The sequence below is a fragment of the mitochondrial genome of Triplophysa rosa (assembly GCF_024868665.1).
Source record: "Triplophysa rosa mitochondrion, complete genome".
Taxonomy (NCBI): Eukaryota; Metazoa; Chordata; class Actinopteri; order Cypriniformes; family Nemacheilidae; genus Triplophysa; species Triplophysa rosa.
In genome coordinates this window covers 1-16,585 of record NC_019587.1, presented here as the reverse complement: position 1 = coordinate 16,585, position 16,585 = coordinate 1, and the positions used below count along the sequence as shown (strand labels likewise).

The 16,585-nt window shown below is 40.9% G+C and overlaps 13 protein-coding genes and 24 non-coding genes across 37 annotated transcripts, besides 2 other annotated features; 9 read left to right on the top strand and 28 right to left on the bottom strand. All coding sequences in view use genetic code 2, as the record gives it.

The window, feature by feature from the left end:
• Positions 1–919: a D loop (control region).
• F747_mgt22 lies at positions 920–989 on the top strand. Its single transcript has one exon. It is a non-coding gene; the product is annotated as a tRNA-Pro (tRNA).
• On the bottom strand, positions 988–1,058 carry F747_mgt21. Its single transcript has one exon. It is a non-coding gene; the product is annotated as a tRNA-Thr (tRNA).
• On the bottom strand, positions 1,039–2,199 carry CYTB (cytochrome b). Its single transcript has one exon — positions 1,059–2,199. A coding segment is annotated over exon 1 (1,141 nt).
• Positions 2,200–2,204: 5 nt separating this feature from the next.
• Positions 2,205–2,273, top strand: F747_mgt20. The gene has a single exon. It is a non-coding gene; the product is annotated as a tRNA-Glu (tRNA).
• ND6 (NADH dehydrogenase subunit 6) lies at positions 2,274–2,795 on the top strand. The gene has a single exon. It carries the CDS (start codon positions 2,274–2,276, stop codon positions 2,793–2,795), a length of 522 nt encoding a protein of 173 aa, YP_007025006.1.
• Positions 2,792–4,630, bottom strand: ND5 (NADH dehydrogenase subunit 5). The gene has a single exon. The coding sequence runs from the start codon at positions 4,628–4,630 to the stop codon at positions 2,792–2,794; it is 1,839 nt and encodes a 612-aa protein (YP_007025005.1).
• F747_mgt19 lies at positions 4,631–4,703 on the bottom strand. Its single transcript has one exon. It is a non-coding gene; the product is annotated as a tRNA-Leu (tRNA).
• Position 4,704: 1 nt separating this feature from the next.
• F747_mgt18 lies at positions 4,705–4,771 on the bottom strand. Its single transcript has one exon. It is a non-coding gene; the product is annotated as a tRNA-Ser (tRNA).
• On the bottom strand, positions 4,772–4,840 carry F747_mgt17. Its single transcript has one exon. It is a non-coding gene; the product is annotated as a tRNA-His (tRNA).
• Positions 4,841–6,222, bottom strand: ND4 (NADH dehydrogenase subunit 4). Its single transcript has one exon. A coding segment is annotated over exon 1 (1,382 nt).
• ND4L (NADH dehydrogenase subunit 4L) lies at positions 6,216–6,512 on the bottom strand. The gene has a single exon. The coding sequence runs from the start codon at positions 6,510–6,512 to the stop codon at positions 6,216–6,218; it is 297 nt and encodes a 98-aa protein (YP_007025003.1).
• On the bottom strand, positions 6,513–6,582 carry F747_mgt16. Its single transcript has one exon. It is a non-coding gene; the product is annotated as a tRNA-Arg (tRNA).
• ND3 (NADH dehydrogenase subunit 3) lies at positions 6,583–6,931 on the bottom strand. Its single transcript has one exon. A coding segment is annotated over exon 1 (349 nt).
• Positions 6,932–7,003, bottom strand: F747_mgt15. Its single transcript has one exon. It is a non-coding gene; the product is annotated as a tRNA-Gly (tRNA).
• On the bottom strand, positions 6,987–7,787 carry COX3 (cytochrome c oxidase subunit III). Its single transcript has one exon — positions 7,004–7,787. A coding segment is annotated over exon 1 (784 nt).
• ATP6 (ATP synthase F0 subunit 6) lies at positions 7,787–8,470 on the bottom strand. The gene has a single exon. The coding sequence runs from the start codon at positions 8,468–8,470 to the stop codon at positions 7,787–7,789; it is 684 nt and encodes a 227-aa protein (YP_007025000.1).
• Positions 8,461–8,628, bottom strand: ATP8 (ATP synthase F0 subunit 8). The gene has a single exon. The coding sequence runs from the start codon at positions 8,626–8,628 to the stop codon at positions 8,461–8,463; it is 168 nt and encodes a 55-aa protein (YP_007024999.1).
• Position 8,629: 1 nt separating this feature from the next.
• F747_mgt14 lies at positions 8,630–8,706 on the bottom strand. Its single transcript has one exon. It is a non-coding gene; the product is annotated as a tRNA-Lys (tRNA).
• Positions 8,693–9,397, bottom strand: COX2 (cytochrome c oxidase subunit II). Its single transcript has one exon — positions 8,707–9,397. A coding segment is annotated over exon 1 (691 nt).
• Positions 9,398–9,410: 13 nt separating this feature from the next.
• Positions 9,411–9,483, bottom strand: F747_mgt13. The gene has a single exon. It is a non-coding gene; the product is annotated as a tRNA-Asp (tRNA).
• A 1-nt stretch (position 9,484) lies between these two features.
• On the top strand, positions 9,485–9,555 carry F747_mgt12. The gene has a single exon. It is a non-coding gene; the product is annotated as a tRNA-Ser (tRNA).
• On the bottom strand, positions 9,556–11,106 carry COX1 (cytochrome c oxidase subunit I). Its single transcript has one exon. It carries the CDS (start codon positions 11,104–11,106, stop codon positions 9,556–9,558), a length of 1,551 nt encoding a protein of 516 aa, YP_007024997.1.
• A 1-nt stretch (position 11,107) lies between these two features.
• F747_mgt11 lies at positions 11,108–11,175 on the top strand. Its single transcript has one exon. It is a non-coding gene; the product is annotated as a tRNA-Tyr (tRNA).
• Positions 11,176–11,241, top strand: F747_mgt10. Its single transcript has one exon. It is a non-coding gene; the product is annotated as a tRNA-Cys (tRNA).
• Positions 11,242–11,271: an origin of replication (replication origin of L-strand).
• F747_mgt09 lies at positions 11,272–11,344 on the top strand. Its single transcript has one exon. It is a non-coding gene; the product is annotated as a tRNA-Asn (tRNA).
• A 1-nt stretch (position 11,345) lies between these two features.
• Positions 11,346–11,414, top strand: F747_mgt08. Its single transcript has one exon. It is a non-coding gene; the product is annotated as a tRNA-Ala (tRNA).
• A 2-nt stretch (positions 11,415–11,416) lies between these two features.
• On the bottom strand, positions 11,417–11,486 carry F747_mgt07. The gene has a single exon. It is a non-coding gene; the product is annotated as a tRNA-Trp (tRNA).
• Positions 11,487–12,531, bottom strand: ND2 (NADH dehydrogenase subunit 2). The gene has a single exon. A coding segment is annotated over exon 1 (1,045 nt).
• Positions 12,532–12,600, bottom strand: F747_mgt06. Its single transcript has one exon. It is a non-coding gene; the product is annotated as a tRNA-Met (tRNA).
• A 1-nt stretch (position 12,601) lies between these two features.
• Positions 12,602–12,672, top strand: F747_mgt05. The gene has a single exon. It is a non-coding gene; the product is annotated as a tRNA-Gln (tRNA).
• F747_mgt04 lies at positions 12,671–12,741 on the bottom strand. The gene has a single exon. It is a non-coding gene; the product is annotated as a tRNA-Ile (tRNA).
• A 6-nt stretch (positions 12,742–12,747) lies between these two features.
• Positions 12,748–13,722, bottom strand: ND1 (NADH dehydrogenase subunit 1). Its single transcript has one exon. The coding sequence runs from the start codon at positions 13,720–13,722 to the stop codon at positions 12,748–12,750; it is 975 nt and encodes a 324-aa protein (YP_007024995.1).
• Positions 13,723–13,797, bottom strand: F747_mgt03. The gene has a single exon. It is a non-coding gene; the product is annotated as a tRNA-Leu (tRNA).
• Positions 13,798–15,491, bottom strand: F747_mgr01. The gene has a single exon. It is a non-coding gene; the product is annotated as a l-rRNA (ribosomal RNA).
• On the bottom strand, positions 15,492–15,563 carry F747_mgt02. The gene has a single exon. It is a non-coding gene; the product is annotated as a tRNA-Val (tRNA).
• Positions 15,564–16,516, bottom strand: F747_mgr02. The gene has a single exon. It is a non-coding gene; the product is annotated as a s-rRNA (ribosomal RNA).
• On the bottom strand, positions 16,517–16,585 carry F747_mgt01. Its single transcript has one exon. It is a non-coding gene; the product is annotated as a tRNA-Phe (tRNA).

The following is a 16,585-nucleotide window of genomic DNA, read 5'->3' as shown; positions in this document are numbered from 1 at the left end:
TAATTTTCGTTCGAAATTTTAGTATTGAGATTTTATTAATATTTTCCATCGTAATTTTTGGGCTATTTATTAGTGTAAAATGTGTAAAAAAATGTAAAAAAAGTGTAATATTTTAATTTTATATGTTATATATAATATGATATGCATAAGTTAATATCACCAAAACTCATTAACTTTGATGCGTTTAGTCGAGCCTTTCTTGGTTTAGGGGTTTAACAAGAATAACCGGATTTGCTGAGCGTAGGGGGTAGGGGGGTTTAACGCGCGGAAACCAAGAGGGGGCATATAGTATAGGTCTGTATTGAGTAATATGTATTATGCACTTGAGATAAACGTATGTAACTTCTAAATTTATGTCATTAAATCTTTCATTATAATTGTCACAATCAAGAAAGTACACAATCTTAATTGAACATTTGAAGTGTACACTCTGAAATGCAAATGAAGACTGAAAAAAGGAATCAAATGCATCTAAATGGAGGCGAAGCATGTGGGGTTATTGAACGAGTGACTTATGCAAAGTAGAGCTTTGAGTGGTGAATTAAGCACGTTATACGCAGTGAGGTCATAACCAGATGCCAGGAATAATTAATAATATGTCCTATTTACAGTTATGTCCCTGATTCTATCATTCAGAATATGCAATTATATAAACTGGTTGGTGATTTCTTACTACATAAGTTATCGTCTCTGAAAATGTTAATTGAATAATCAAAGGAATTTGATTAGAACGATATTTTGCCAGGACAAGGACTAACTCAATTTAAAAGGATTCGATGTGGTTTATAAATGTGTGCTTTATGAATGCCTTATATGTTAGTACTTGCTTTATGTTTAAAATAAATTTATGGTGATAATACATATATGTACTAGAGCATTAATGTAATATAATGCATAGTATGCGCTATATCAATCATGTCAGGAAATAGTTTAATTTAGAACTCTGGCCTTGGGTGCCAGGAGTGAGAGTTAGAATCTCTTTTTTCTGGCGCTAGGGAGGGGTTTAACCTCCAATCTTCGGATTACAAAACCGATGCTTTAAATTAAGCTACTAAGGCAAGCTAATTCCATTGCTTTATTTTCTAGTCAACCTGCCAGTGGCATTAGAATTAAGAATAGTGTGAAGTATAGGATGGATGCAATTTGTCCAATGGTAATAAATGGGTGTTCTACTGGTATTCCCCCAATTCATGTTAGGATAAATATATCTGCTACTAGTGCCCAGAATAGGAGCTGGGTGGCGGGCCGAAATGTTAGCCCTCGTTGTTTCGATGTGTGTAGAGTGGGTACCAGTATTAAAATAAGAATGGAAAATAAAAGGGCTAAAACCCCTCCAAGTTTGTTTGGGATCGATCGTAGGATGGCGTAGGCAAATAAAAAGTATCATTCGGGTTTAATATGGGGAGGGGTAACTAATGGGTTGGCTGGGGTGAAGTTATCCGGGTCTCCTAAAAGGTTGGGGGAGAATAGTGCTAGGGATGTTAGGGCTAATAGTATAATTATAAATCCTAGCAGGTCTTTATAGGAGAAGTATGGGTGGAAGGTGATTTTATCTGCGTTTGAGTTTAGCCCCGTTGGGTTATTTGATCCTGTTTCGTGTAGAAATAATAAGTGAATAAGGGTAGCTGCTGCAACAATAAATGGGAATAAGAAGTGAAAGGCGAAGAATCGGGTCAGGGTTGCGTTGTCTACTGAGAATCCGCCTCAGATTCATTGGACTAGGGCATTTCCTACATATGGGATTGCTGATAGTAAGTTAGTAATGACTGTGGCGCCTCAGAATGATATTTGTCCTCATGGGAGGACGTAACCTACAAAGGCTGTTATTATTACTAATAAGAATAGGACGACTCCAATATTTCAGGTTTCTTTATATAAATAGGATCCGTAGTATAATCCTCGGGCAATATGTAGGTAAAGGCAGATAAAGAAGAATGATGCTCCATTAGCATGTATGCTTCGAATGAATCATCCGTAATTTACGTCCCGGCAGATGTGTGCTACTGAGGAGAAAGCGGTGGAAATATCAGATGTGTAGTGTATAGCTAGAAATAACCCTGTAATAATTTGTATGGCTAGGCATAATCCTAGGAGTGATCCAAAGTTTCATCACACTGAAATATTAGAGGGGGCTGGTAAGTCAACTAGTGCGTGGTTAGCGATTTTGATTAGGGGATGTGTTTTTCGTAGGCTTGCCATTAAGGGTTTTTATAGTTGAATAACAACGGTGGTTCTTCGAGTCACTGGTCTTGGTTAAAATCCAGGTAAGAATTATGACTTATCTTGTATCTTTACTATTAATTGCTTTAATCATTGGGTTAGTTGCTGTGGCTTCTAATCCTGCACCTTATTTTGCTGCTTTGGGTTTAGTTGTAGCAGCTGGGGTGGGGTGTGGAGTACTTATTGGACATGGGGGATCTTTTTTATCCCTAGTTCTTTTCTTAATTTATTTAGGTGGTATACTCGTAGTATTTGCTTATTCAGCAGCTTTGGCTGCTGAACCTTTTCCTGAGTCTTGAGGGGATCGTTCTGTGGCTGGTTATGTTTTAATTTATTTACTTGGCGTTAGTTTAGTTGTTGGTTTATTTTGGGAAGACTGGTATGAGGGGTCTTGGGTTGTTGTTGATGATTTAAAGGAGTTTTCTATATTGCGTGGGGATGTTGGAGGGGTAGCTGTAATATACTCGTCTGGGGGTGGTTTATTAATTATTAGTGCGTGGGTACTATTATTAACGTTATTTGTAGTATTAGAGTTGACTCGTGGGCTTGGTCGTGGGGCTCTTCGTGCAGTTTAAATTATTGATAATAAGATGGCAAGGGTTGTTGATAATAAAAAGATTGTTAGGTAAGTCTTGATTATTCCTTGTTGAGAGTCACTAATAGTTTTGGCTATTTTAATCTGGGTGTAGGATATTCCTTTTGGTCCTATAGCTTCAAATCAGGTTTGATCTACTAGTTGTGTAGCAATTGATTGTCCTAGCACCAAGTTTAGTTTTGGGGTTAGTCGATGAACAGTTATTGGAAAATAACCTAGTATGTTGGAAAAGTGATGTAGTGGTGGTGCTGGATTAGTTTTAAATTGTTTGCTGGTTAGTCCTGCTAGTTCTATGGCTGTAAGTAGGCCGATAATTGTTACTATTAGAGCGGCTATTTTTAGGGTTAGTGGTATAGTTATGATTGGAGTTTTGTAGGTTAGGAAATTTGATGTGATGATAAGTCCTGCAGTAATACTTCCTCAGGCAAGTCGTTTAATTGGATTAATTACTAATAAATTATTTTCGTTAATTGGGGATATGGCGGTAAATCGAGGGGTGCCTATAGTTACGAAGAATACTATTCGGAAACTGTAAACGGCAGTGAAAGATGTGGCAATAAGTGTTAATGTAAGGGCTCAGGCGTTTAGGTAGGAGGTATTTATTGCTTCGATAATAGCATCTTTTGAGAAGAATCCTGCTAGAAAGGGTGTTCCTGTTAGGGCTAGGCTGCCGATGGTGAGGCAAGTTGAGGTGAAGGGTAGCAGGTTTTGTAATCCTCCTATTTTTCGGATATCTTGTTCATCATTGAGGCTGTGAATAATGGAACCTGAGCATAAAAATAATATTGCTTTAAAAAAGGCGTGGGTACAGATGTGCAGGAACGCCAGTTGAGGTTGGTTAAGGCCAATTGTAACTATTATAAGTCCTAGTTGACTGGATGTAGAAAATGCTACGATTTTTTTAATGTCATTTTGTGTTAAAGCGCAGGTGGCTGTGAATACTGTGGTTAATGCTCCTAAACATAGGCAGGTTGTTAATGCCAGGTTATTATTTTCTATAATAGGGTGTAGTCGAATAAGCAAGAAAATACCAGCAACAACTATAGTGCTGGAATGAAGTAGGGCAGAGACTGGCGTGGGACCCTCCATGGCTGATGGTAGCCATGGGTGTAAGCCGAACTGGGCTGATTTGCCAGTTGCTGCTAGGATTAATCCAATAAGTGGAAGTGTTATATCTGAGGTTTTTGATAATACAAAGATCTGTTGTATTTCCCATGAGTTTAGGTTAACTGCAATTCAGGCTATACTTATAATTAGTCCGATATCTCCAACTCGATTATATAGGACGGCTTGTAGGGCTGCTGTGTTGGCATCAGCTCGTCCATATCACCAGCCAATTAGGAGAAATGATATAATGCCTACTCCTTCTCATCCGATAAAGAGTTGAAATAGGTTGTTGGCGGTTACAAGAATAATTATAGCTACCAGAAAGAGTAGTAAATATTTGAAGAATCGGTTTATATTTGGGTCTGAGTGTATGTATCAGGATGCGAATTCTAGAATGGATCAGGTTACGTAGAGGGCAATAGGTGTAAAAATAATGGAGTAGTGATCAAATTTAAAGCTAATATTAACGTCAAAAAGGGTTGTATTTATTCAGTGTCAATTAGTAATGATAGTTTCAGTTCCTTGGTCTAGAAATAATATAAGTGGTATAAGACTGATAAAGAATGCAGTGCTTACAGCAGTTTTAACATATGTGGTGGCCCAATTTTGATTTTTAGATGGATTATTGAGTGTAATTAATAGGGGACAGATGAGAGTTGTAACAACTAGAATTAGTGAGGATGATAGAATTATGGTTATTGTGTGCATAGCTTCCACTCGGATTTGCACCAAGAGTTTTTGGTTCCTAAGACCAATGGATGGGCTGTTATCCTTTAGAAGCACAAGGAAGCCATGGAGTTTAACCATGGATATAAGTATTAGCAGTACTTACTGCCTTTGGCCTTCCTTGGTGAGTAAGAGGATTCTAACCTCTATTTTTAGAATCACAATCTGATGTTTTGGTTAAACTATACTTACTAGTAGCATCAGCCTCAGATGAGTTCTGGTTTTGTCACTAGCAGGATAACAGGGATAAGGTGAAGAGCTATTAGTAGATGTTCTCGGGTGTGAAATGGTGAAAGCCCTTTAATGTGGTTTGGTGTTGGTCCCCGTTGAGTTATTAAGAATAGGTATAGGGAGTAAGCTGCTGTAATTAGTGTTCCTAGTCCTGAAAGCATAATGGTTCATGGGGATCAGTTGAATAAGGTGGTAATAATTATGATTTCACCTATTAGGTTTGGGAGGGGTGGTAGTGCTAGGTTTGCTAAGTTAGCAATAAATCATCAGACTGCAGTCAGTGGGAGAATTATTTGTATGCCTCGGGCTAATATTATAGCTCGGCTGTGGGTTCGTTCATAGGTGGTATTGGCTAGACAAAATAATGCTGATGATACTAGTCCGTGGGCAATTATTAAAATGATTGCACCTGTGAATCCTCAAGGGGTTTGAACTAGAATTCCTCCTGCTACTAGGCCTATATGGCTTACTGATGAGTATGCGATTAGGGATTTTAGGTCTGTTTGTCGTAAGCAAATTGAACCAGTTATGAGAATGCCCCATAGGGCTAAGATAATAAAGGGGTAAGCGAGTTCTTTTGATAGTGGGTCTAACATAATTATTATTCGTATTATTCCGTAGCCCCCAAGCTTTAGCAGTACTGCGGCCAGAACTATAGACCCTGCTACTGGGGCTTCAACGTGGGCTTTGGGTAGTCAAAGATGGACTCCATAGAGCGGTATTTTTACTAGAAATGCAATTAAGCATCCGGCTCATCAGATGTTATGACCTCAGGAGTTAAGTGTTAGTGGTTGAGAGTATTGTAAAATTAGTATTGATAGTGTTCCTGTTGATTGTTGAAGCAGGAGGAGAGCAATTAGAAGTGGTAATGAGCCTGCTAGAGTATAAAATAAGAAATAGGTTCCGGCATTCAGGCGTTCAGTTTGGTTACCCCACCGGGTAATAATAATGAGCGTGGGGACGAGGGTGGCTTCAAATATAATATAGAATATAATAATTTCTGTGGCTCCAAATGCTATAATTAGGAAAGTTTGTAGAGAGATTAAAAGGCTAATATATAGGCGTTGTCGGTTAATTGGTTCTGGGTGTAAGTGGTTTTGGCTGGCCAAGATTATTAAAGGAAGAAGTCAGCATGTTAGGACTAGGAGGGGGGTGGATAAGGGGTCTGTGGCTAAGTACATGTTGGAGGCTGATCATCCAGTTTCTGATGGTCATTTTAATCAGGTAAGGCTAATAAGTGCAATTAATAGGCTTTGAGTAGTAGCTGTGGGTCATAGTCATTTAGGTGATGATGATCAGATTATTGGGAATAACATAATCGTGGGGATTAATACTTTTAACATTGTAGTAGACTTAGGTTTTGTAGTCGATCGGTTCCATGGGTTCGGGCAGTGGCAACCAATAGGGCTAAACCTGCGCTGGCCTCGCAGGCAGAGAAGGCTAGTAATAGTATTGGGGCTGCAGAAAATATGGTTGATTCAAGTTGCATGGTTCAGAGGGCTAGTGCAATGAATAAGGATAATATTATTCCTTCCAGGCAAAGCAGCGCAGAGAGCAAATGGGTGCGATGAAATGCTAGACCTATAAGACCTAGTATAAAAGCTGAACTAAAGCTGAAGTGTACGGGTGTCATAAGGGGGTTATGGAGTTAAACCATAGTTATCTGAGCCGAAATCAGAGGTCTTATATTGGACTAAACCCCTATTCTGCCCATTCTAGGCCCCCCTGGACTCATTCATAAATTAAACCTAGGGTAAGTAAGATTAGGATTGTTGTAGCTCAGAAAAAGGTGCTGGTAGGGTTATGGAGTTGATCTCCCCATGGTAGTGGTAGGAGTAGGGCGATTTCTAGGTCAAATAATAAGAACAAGATAGCTACTAGAAAGAATCGTAATGAGAATGGGAGTCGGGCGGATCCTAATGGGTCGAAGCCGCATTCATAGGGTGAGAGTTTTTCTGCATCTGGTTTTATCTGAGGTAGTCAAAAAGATACAGTCGCTAATACTAAGGAGAGGGCTGTTGTAATAGTCAGGATTGTAATAACCAAATTCATTATCTTTCCTTGGGGTTTAACCAAGACTGGGTGATTGGAAGTCACTCGTACAGCTTTAAATACTAGAAAGATATGAGCCTCATCAATAAATTGATACGTAAAGGAATAGTCATACTACGTCTACGAAGTGTCAGTATCATGCGGCAGCTTCAAAGCCGAAGTGGTGCTCGGATGTAAAGTGATATTGGATTTGTCGGAGTAGGCAGATGGCCAGGAATGAAGATCCAATAATAACGTGTAATCCGTGGAATCCTGTGGCCACAAAGAATGTTGAACCATAAACTCCGTCTGCGATTGTGAAGGGCGCTTCATAGTATTCTGTGGCTTGTAAGGTGGTAAAGTAAAGTCCTAATAAAATTGTCAGTGTTAGTGATTGAATAGCTTGTTTGCGGTTATTTTCTATTAAACTATGGTGGGCCCATGTTACTGTAACTCCTGATGCTAAAAGAACAGCTGTATTAAGTAGTGGTACTTCAAATGGGTCCAGGGTGGTAACTCCTGTTGGTGGTCAGCATCCTCCTAGCTCCGGGGTGGGTGCCAGGCTTGAGTGGTAAAAGGCTCAGAAAAATCCTAGGAAAAAGAATACTTCAGATGTAATGAACAGGATTATACCGTATCGTAAGCCTTTTTGTACTGGGGGTGTGTGGTGGCCTTGAAATGTTCCTTCTCGGATAATGTCTCGTCATCATTGGTATATTGTTAGAAATAGAAGTATTAGTCCAAGGGTTATAAGTGTAATAGAGTGGAAGTGAAATCAGATTGCTAAGCCGGATGTTAATAATAAAGCTCCGACTGCGCCGGTTAGTGGTCATGGGCTTGGGTCAACTATATGGTATGCGTGTGCTTGGTGGGCCATTAAACGTTCTCTTGTAAGTACAGGCTGAGGAGAAGGACAAATACATAGGCTTGAATTATTGCTACTGCTACCTCTAATAGTGTTAGGAGGAATAAGATGGCGGCTGTAATAATTGCTACTGTGGGTATTATTGGGAGAAGGACAAATACGGCTGTGGCGATTAGCTGAATTAAAAGGTGTCCTGCGGTGAGATTGGCTGTTAGTCGTACGCCGAGGGCTAATGGCCGAATAAAAAGGCTAATTGTTTCAATAATAATAAGTACGGGGATTAGAGGGATAGGTGTGCCTTCTGGTAAGAGATGGCCGAGAGCCACTGTTGGTTGATTACGTATTCCGATAATAACTGTAGCGAGTCATAGTGGGACGGCAAATCCTATATTTAATGATAGTTGTGTTGTTGGGGTAAAAGTATATGGTAATAGTCCGATTATATTAATAGTAATTAAAAATACTATTAGAGAGGCTAATAGTAGTGCCCACTTGTGGCCTCCTATACTTAGTGGCAGTATAAGTTGGTTAGTAAATCGGTTAATGAACCACCCTTGGATAGTAATAAGGCGGTTATTAATTCACCGTGATGTAGAAGTGGGGTATATCACTCATGGTAGGGCAATTGCGATGGCAATTAATGGAACACCTATACAGGAGGAGCTTGCAAATTGATCGAAAAAGCTTATTGCCATGGTCAGTTTCAGGGTTCAGTTTTGTGTTTTTCGGAGTCCAGAGTAATCGGTTCGTTAGGTGATGTATGACTTATTACTTTAGTTGGGATGATGGTAAGGAATACCAGTCATGAGAATAGTAAAATTGCAAATCAGGGGGCCGGGTTTAAATGAGGCATTTCACTAGGGGTGGTTGGGAGGCACCATTCTTTGGCTTAATAAGGCCAATGCTGAGTTCCATGTTTAGCTTCCTGGTGAGGCGTCTTTTAGTATTAGTGAGGATCAGTTTTCAAAGTGTTCAAGTGGAACTGATTCCACTACAATAGGTATGAAGCTGTGGTTTGCTCCACAGATTTCGGAGCATTGTCCATAAAATACCCCCGGTCGAGAGGCAATAAAGGCTGTTTGATTAAGACGCCCTGGGACCGCATCTATTTTCACTCCAAGGGATGGAACAGCCCAAGAATGTAATACGTCTTCAGCGGATACAAGTACTCGGATGGGGGATTCTATAGGGATAACTATTCGGTGGTCGGTTTCAAGAAGTCGGAATTGTCCTGGGTTAAGGTCTTGGGTTGGGATTATATACGAGTCAAAGCCTAAGTTTTCATAGTCAGTGTATTCGTAGCTTCAGTATCATTGATGTCCCATGGCTTTAATTGTTAGGTGGGGGTCATTAATCTCATCTATAAGGTAAAGAATTCGTAAAGAGGGGAGGGCAATCAAAATAAGAATTACGGCTGGTAATACAGTTCATACAATCTCGATCTCTTGGGAGTCTAAAATATACTTATTTGTAAGTTTTGTTGATACTATTGCAATAATAATATAAAGCACTAAAGTACTAATTAAGAATACGATTATTAAAGCGTGATCATGGAAGTGAAGAAGCTCTTCTATAACGGGTGATGCCGCGTCTTGGAATCCTAGTTGTGAGGGATGTGCCATTAAGCTCTAAGCTTAAGGCATGCAGGAGTTTAACCTACAATTTCATCTTGACAAGATGATGTAATTTTCGGGTTTACTAATGTCTTGAAGGAGGTGACAGAGTGGTTATGTAATTGGCTTGAAACCAGTTGATGGGGGTTCAATTCCTCCCTTCCTCGTTAATTTGATTGAACTTGTACAAATGCGGGCTCTTCAAATGTGTGATATGGTGGAGGGCATCCGTGGAGTCATTCAATATTTGTTATGGTTAATTCTACAGATGAGACTTCTCGTTTAGCAGCGAAGGCTTCTCATAAGATAAATAAAAACATAATTACTGCTACTAAGGAAATTAGGGATCCAATAGATGATACTGTATTTCATAGAGCATATGCATCTGGATAATCTGAATATCGTCGGGGTATTCCTGCTAGTCCAAGGAAATGTTGTGGGAAAAATGTGAGGTTAACGCCAATAAATATTACTATAAAGTGGATTTTGGTTCATGTGCTGTGTAAGGTATATCCTGTAAATAATGGGAATCAATGAACGAAAGCTGCTATAATTGCAAATACGGCCCCTATTGATAAAACATAGTGAAAATGCGCAACTACATAATAGGTATCATGTAGGACAATATCTAGGGATGAGTTGGCTAGTACGATTCCCGTTAAACCTCCCACTGTAAAAAGGAAGATGAAGCCCAAGGCCCATAGTATAGGTGTTTCCCATTTAATTGACCCCCCATGAAGTGTGGCTAATCAACTAAAAACTTTAACTCCTGTTGGAATAGCAATAATTATTGTTGCGGATGTAAAGTATGCACGGGTGTCTACGTCCATCCCTACTGTAAATATATGGTGGGCCCATACAATGAACCCTAGCAGGCCGATGGCCATTATGGCTCATACCATTCCTATGTACCCGAAGGGCTCTTTCTTGCCTGCATAGTAAGCCACAACATGAGAAATAATACCAAATCCTGGCAAGATTAAAATGTACACTTCTGGATGGCCAAAGAATCAGAATAAGTGCTGGTAGAGGATAGGGTCTCCCCCTCCTGCGGGGTCAAAGAATGTGGTATTAAGGTTTCGGTCTGTTAGAAGTATTGTAATTCCGGCAGCCAGAACTGGTAAAGATAGTAGTAATAAGACAGCAGTGACTAGTACAGATCATACAAATAGTGGGGTTTGATATTGGGATATTGCTGGTGGTTTTATATTAATTGTAGTTGTAATAAAATTAACTGCCCCGAGGATGGATGATACACCTGCTAAGTGGAGTGAGAAGATAGTTAGGTCAACGGATGCTCCTGCATGGGCTAAATTGCCCGCAAGGGGCGGGTAGACTGTTCATCCCGTGCCAGCCCCAGCCTCAACACCAGAAGAGGCTAGCAGTAGAAGGAAAGATGGTGGTAGTAGCCAGAAGCTTATATTATTTATTCGGGGAAATGCTATATCAGGGGCTCCAATTATTAGTGGGACAAGTCAGTTACCAAAACCCCCGATAAGAATAGGTATTACTATAAAGAAGATTATGACGAAGGCATGTGCGGTAACAATAACGTTATAGATTTGATCATCGCCAAGAAGGGACCCTGGCTGACTTAGTTCAGCTCGAATTAGTAGGCTTAGGGCAGTTCCAACTATCCCGGCTCAGGCACCAAATACCAAGTAAAGGGTGCCAATGTCTTTGTGGTTTGTAGAGAAGAATCAGCGCGTGATTGCCACAGGTAGGATGGCCGATATAGGTGGCGGATTGTAGCTCCGTGTATAGAGGTTTAAATCCTCTTTCTATCAAGCCCCGTGGTGAAGCTCATGCTGGATTGCAAATCCAAGGACGCAGATTGACGTCTGCCGGGGCTTTCCCGCCTTACTCGTTAACGGCGGGAAGGATAGATGAATGCCCGCTGGTTTGGGCGCTTAGCTGTTAACTAAGATCTTGTAGGATCGAGGCCTTCTCATCTAGTAAGGCCTTAGCTTAATTAAAGTGTCTGGGTTGCATTCAGAAGATGTGGTATAAAGTCCTGCAGGTCTTAATTAGGGACTAGGAGATTTCAACTCCTGCTTAGAGCTTTGAAGGCTCTTGGTCTAATTTATCCTAAGTCCCTAGGTGAGGAGTGTTATAATGGCTGGTGTTATTGGTAGGAGTCCAAGGGCGGTTGTGGTAAAAAGGGCAAGGGTAATTGTGGATTGGGTTGTATAAGTTCGTCATGGTATTGTAGCATTAGTTGTATTTGGGGAGATGGTAAGGGTTATTGCGTAACATAGTCGGAGATAGAAGTAAAGGCTTAGAAGAGCGGCTATGGCTATAATTGTTGCTGTAAGTGGTAGTTGTTGTTTTGCTATTTCCTGTAGAATTAACCACTTAGGTATAAATCCTGTTAATGGTGGGAGTCCTCCTAGTGATAGAAGAGTTAGGGCTATGGTTGATGCTAGTATTGGGGCTTTTGATCATATTGTTGTTATGGTTATAATATTTGTGGTTGATGTTATTTTTAATGATAGGAATGCTGCTGATGTTATAAATAAATACATGGTTAGGGTGAGCAGTGTTAGGTGTGGGGCATACTGTGAAATAATAATTATTCATCCTATGTGGGCAATTGATGAGTAACCTAAAATTTTTCGGATCTGAGTTTGATTAAGTCCTCCTCATCCTCCGACTAGTGCGGATAGAAGTCCTAGTAGTGTAAGCATAGTGGGGTTGATGGTATGTGCTACTTGAATAATTAGTGCGAGTGGGGCTAGTTTTTGTCAGGTGGATAGAATTAGCCCGGTAGGCAGGTCAAGTCCTTGAAGAACTTCTGGTAATCAGAAGTGTATAGGTGCTAGTCCAATTTTTAGTGCTAGGGCGGCTATTATCATTGAAGAAGCTATTGGGTGGGATAAATTGTTAATATCTCATTCACCCATCATTCACGCATTTGTAGCTGCGGCGAACAGGATTATTGCTGCGGCGGTTGCTTGAGTTAAAAAGTATTTTGTGGCTGCTTCAACTGCTCGGGGGTGGTGCTGCTGGGTTATTAATGGAATAATTGCTAAGGTATTAATTTCTAATCCTATTCAGGCTAAGAGTCAGTGTGAGCTGGCAAAGGTTATGGTGGTTCCTAGTCCTAAGCTTGATAATAGGATGGTGAGTACGTAGGGGTTCATTGATATGGGATGGATTTTAACCGTCGTGTTCGGGGTATGGGCCCGAAAGCTTTATTAGCTGACCTTATCTTAGAAAGTGGTGTAGAGGAAGCACCAGGAGTTTTGATCTCCTGAGCATGGGTTCAACTCCCTTCTTTCTAGGAACTGGGGGGACTTTAACCCTCATAAGCCACTCTATCAAAGTGGTCCTTGAAATTCAGGCACGGTTCCTTGGGGTTATAATTGTGGAGGGAGTCCTGCAAGTGCAATTGGAAGGGCGGTATGTCAAAGGACTAAGGCTAGGGTCAGAGGTAGGAAGTTTTTTCAAACCAGGTGTATTAATTGGTCGTATCGGAATCGTGGGTAAGAGGCTCGAATTCATAAAAATATTACTGATAGTAGTGCGGCTTTAGTTATTAGATTAATTGTTGTTAATTCTGGAATGGAGGGTATGTGTGATGCGCCTAGGAAAAGAATGGCTGATAAGGTGTTTATTAATAAAATATTGGCATATTCGGCTAGAAAAAATAGGGCGAATGGTCCACCGGCATATTCTACGTTGAAGCCTGAGACTAGTTCGGATTCTCCTTCTGTGAGGTCAAATGGTGCACGGTTTGTTTCGGCTAAGGTGGAAATATATCATATTGCGGCTAGTGGTCAGGCTGGGATTAGAAGTCAAATACTTTCTTGTGTAATATTAAATATTTGTAATGTGTAGCCCCCAGAGAATATAATAATTGAAAGTAGAATTAACCCAAGACTTACTTCATATGAAATTGTCTGGGCTACTGCTCGTAGGGCACCAATTAGTGCATATTTTGAGTTGGATGCTCACCCTGATCCTAGAATTGAATATACGGCTAGACTTGATAATGCTAGAATAAATAAGATTCCTAGGTTTAAATCTATTACCGGTTGGGGTATGGGTATAGGTGTTCATAATATTATGGCCAGAGTTAGTGCAAGTATTGGGGTTGCTAAGAATAGAAATGGGGATGATGTAGAAGGGCGGATTGGTTCTTTAATAAAAAGTTTAACTCCATCTGCAATTGGTTGTAGTAGTCCGTATGGTCCTACAATGTTTGGTCCTTTTCGTAGTTGTATATAACCTAAAACTTTTCGTTCAAGGAGTGTAAGGAAGGCTACGGCTAGTAGGACGGGTACAATATACGCGAGTGGGTTAATTAGATGGGTTAATAGGGTGTTTAGCATAACTAAGAAGAGGATTTGAACCTCTGACTAGAAGGGTTTAGGCCTTTTGCAATTACCATGCTCTGCCATCTTAGTATGGCCTTATTTTGGCCTGTATTTTTAGTCCCCCCTTTACTTAATTTAGTTGTCTTCATTAATTAGGGGTAAGGCGTGCTTTTAGCATAGGCCTTCTTTTTCCGGTCCTTTCGTACTAGGAAAAATGACATTACAGATAGAAACTGACCTGGATTGCTCCGGTCTGAACTCAGATCACGTAGGACTTTAATCGTTGAACAAACGAACCCTTAATAGCGGCTGCACCATTAGGATGTCCTGATCCAACATCGAGGTCGTAAACCCTCTCGTCGATATGGACTCTTGGAGAGGATTGCGCTGTTATCCCTAGGGTAACTTGGTTCGTTGATCGGTCTTAGTGGCCGGATCATAATTGGTCAGAATTTCTGTGACTTAGAAGTGTAATTCTTGGTTCTAGGGTTTATTCCAGTCCACTTGGAGGATTATTTGTTCTCCATGGTCGCCCCAACCGAAGGTAAAATTCCAATTTCTACTAGGTTTAAACTTATTTAGTAAGTTGTTTAACATAGGTGTATTTGTACCTTAAGCTCCAAAGGGTCTTCTCGTCTTGTATTTTTATACCCGCTTCTGCACGGGTAGATTAATTTCACTGACTTGAAAAGGGAGACAGCTAAGCCCTCGTTTAGCCATTCATACAGGTCAATTCATTTAAAAGACAAGTGATTGCGCTACCTTTGCACGGTCAAAATACCGCGGCCGTTAAACTTGTAGTCACTGGGCAGGGACTGGACCTCCTATACATAGAGTTTGCAGGAGGCGATGTTTTTGGTAAACAGGCGAGGCTTGTGTTTGCCGAGTTCCTTCCTAATTTCTTTTAGTCTTTCCTTGTAATACTCCAGTGTGGGTTTAACGATTTAAGTGTTGTGGTGGTTTCTTGATTTTTTTGTGGTACTCACACTACCCTCTTTTTTTGGGTTCGTTAATTTCTAGTGGTTTATCCGGTCTAGTTTACACTTGTATTGGGAGAGGTTGTTATATCCTCTTGTTACTCATTTTAGCATAGTTACTTCCATGGTGGCATGGAATAGCCTAATATTTTTAGGGGAGTTGGACGCTGTTTATCATTATAATAAACTGTATGTCGTTTGAGCTTTAACGCTTTCTACTCAGATGGCTGCTTTTAGGCCCACTGGTAAATGACTAGTTTTATAAAATATGACCCTTATCCTCCTATTTAAGGTTGTGTCCTTAGTTAAAGGGGCTGTACCCCCTTTAAATTAACTCTCGTGTTTCTCTTTGTGCTTAGCTTAGATATCTCTTAGTTGGTTAAAGGGGCTCGAGGCTGAACTTCTATTCATTTCTTAGGCAACCAGCTATCACCAAGTTCGGTAGGTTTATCACCTCTACCCGGGGCTCTTCCCACTCTTTTGCCACAGAGACGGGTTCGCCCTTGATAGGCTGTCCCGGGGTAGCTCACTTGGTTTCGGGGTCTCAAACTAAAGGTCTCTTTGCTTGTGCGGTGCTGGCTAAATCATGATGCAAAAGGTACGAGGGTTAGGCTCTACTTTTTTGTACTTATATGGGTTATTTCATTACTCTTTCAGCTTTCCCTTGCGGTACTTTCTCTATTGCTTGAAGTTACCTTTTCCGTCTCCCGTACTAAGGTGGAAAAATGGTTTAGTTTTTTAGTTTAGTTAATTTTATATTATATCTATATTAGTGAGTTAATTTTATGATTAAGCTAGCTGTTTGGTTCAGGGCGATCCAATTTGCATGGATGTCTTCTCGGTGTAAGGGAGATGCTTAACTATCTCAGCCACATCCTGGGTTTGATCCAAGTGCACCTTCCGGTACGCTTACCATGTTACGACTTGCCTCCCCTTGTCGGTGCTTTGGTATTAAGAATATTTATTGCTGTGTGACAGGGGAGAGTGACGGGCGGTGTGTACGCGCCTCAGAGCCGGGTTCAAAAGGACACTCTCTTTCCTTTTTACTACTAAATCCTCCTTCGAGTAATTTTTCAGGGTACTATTCGTGTATATTCTATAATAGAAAATGTAGCCCATTTCTTCCCATTTCATATGCTACACCTTGACCTGACGTTTTGGAGTGTGTCCATTTAGCTTACTGTTAATCCTTCACAGGGTAAGCTGACGACGGCGGTATATAGGCGGGGGTGACCAGAAATGGTGAGGTTTAACGGGGGTTATCGGTTCTAGAACAGGCTCCTCTAGGGGGGTCTAAGGCACCGCCAAGTCCTTTGGGTTTTAAGCTAACGCTCGTAGTACCCTGGCGGACGTTTATTGTGGATTAACGTCTAGGTTTACGGTTGAGCATAGTGGGGTATCTAATCCCAGTTTGTTTCTCAGTTTTCGTGGAGTCAGGTGGACTATATTAAAGTTACTTTCGTTTATGGTCTTCGGACACTCGGGAGCGTATGACGGCCAGGAGGCCCTTTGGCTTTAAAATTTGTCTCCCTTAACCACCCTTTACGCCGTACCTGTTAACTAGGGCCCCTCGTATAACCGCGGTGGCTGGCACGAGTTTTACCGGCCCTCTTAACACTAACTAAGTCAAGTTTTCACTTATGGCTTAATATTTATCACTGCTGAATTCCCTTGGGGGTGTGGCGTGGCAAGGTGTTTTGGGCTAAGAGATTAGTGCCTGATACCTGCTCCTCGTCCCCGGGCTGGGGATTAAGGGCATTCTCACAGGGGTGCTGACACTTGCATGTGTAATTTGTGCTAAAGTTAACAGTAAAGTCAGGACCAAGCCTTTATGCATGCGGAGCTTTCTAGGGCCCGTCCTAGCATCTTCAGTGCTATGCTTTATTTTAAGCTACGCTAGC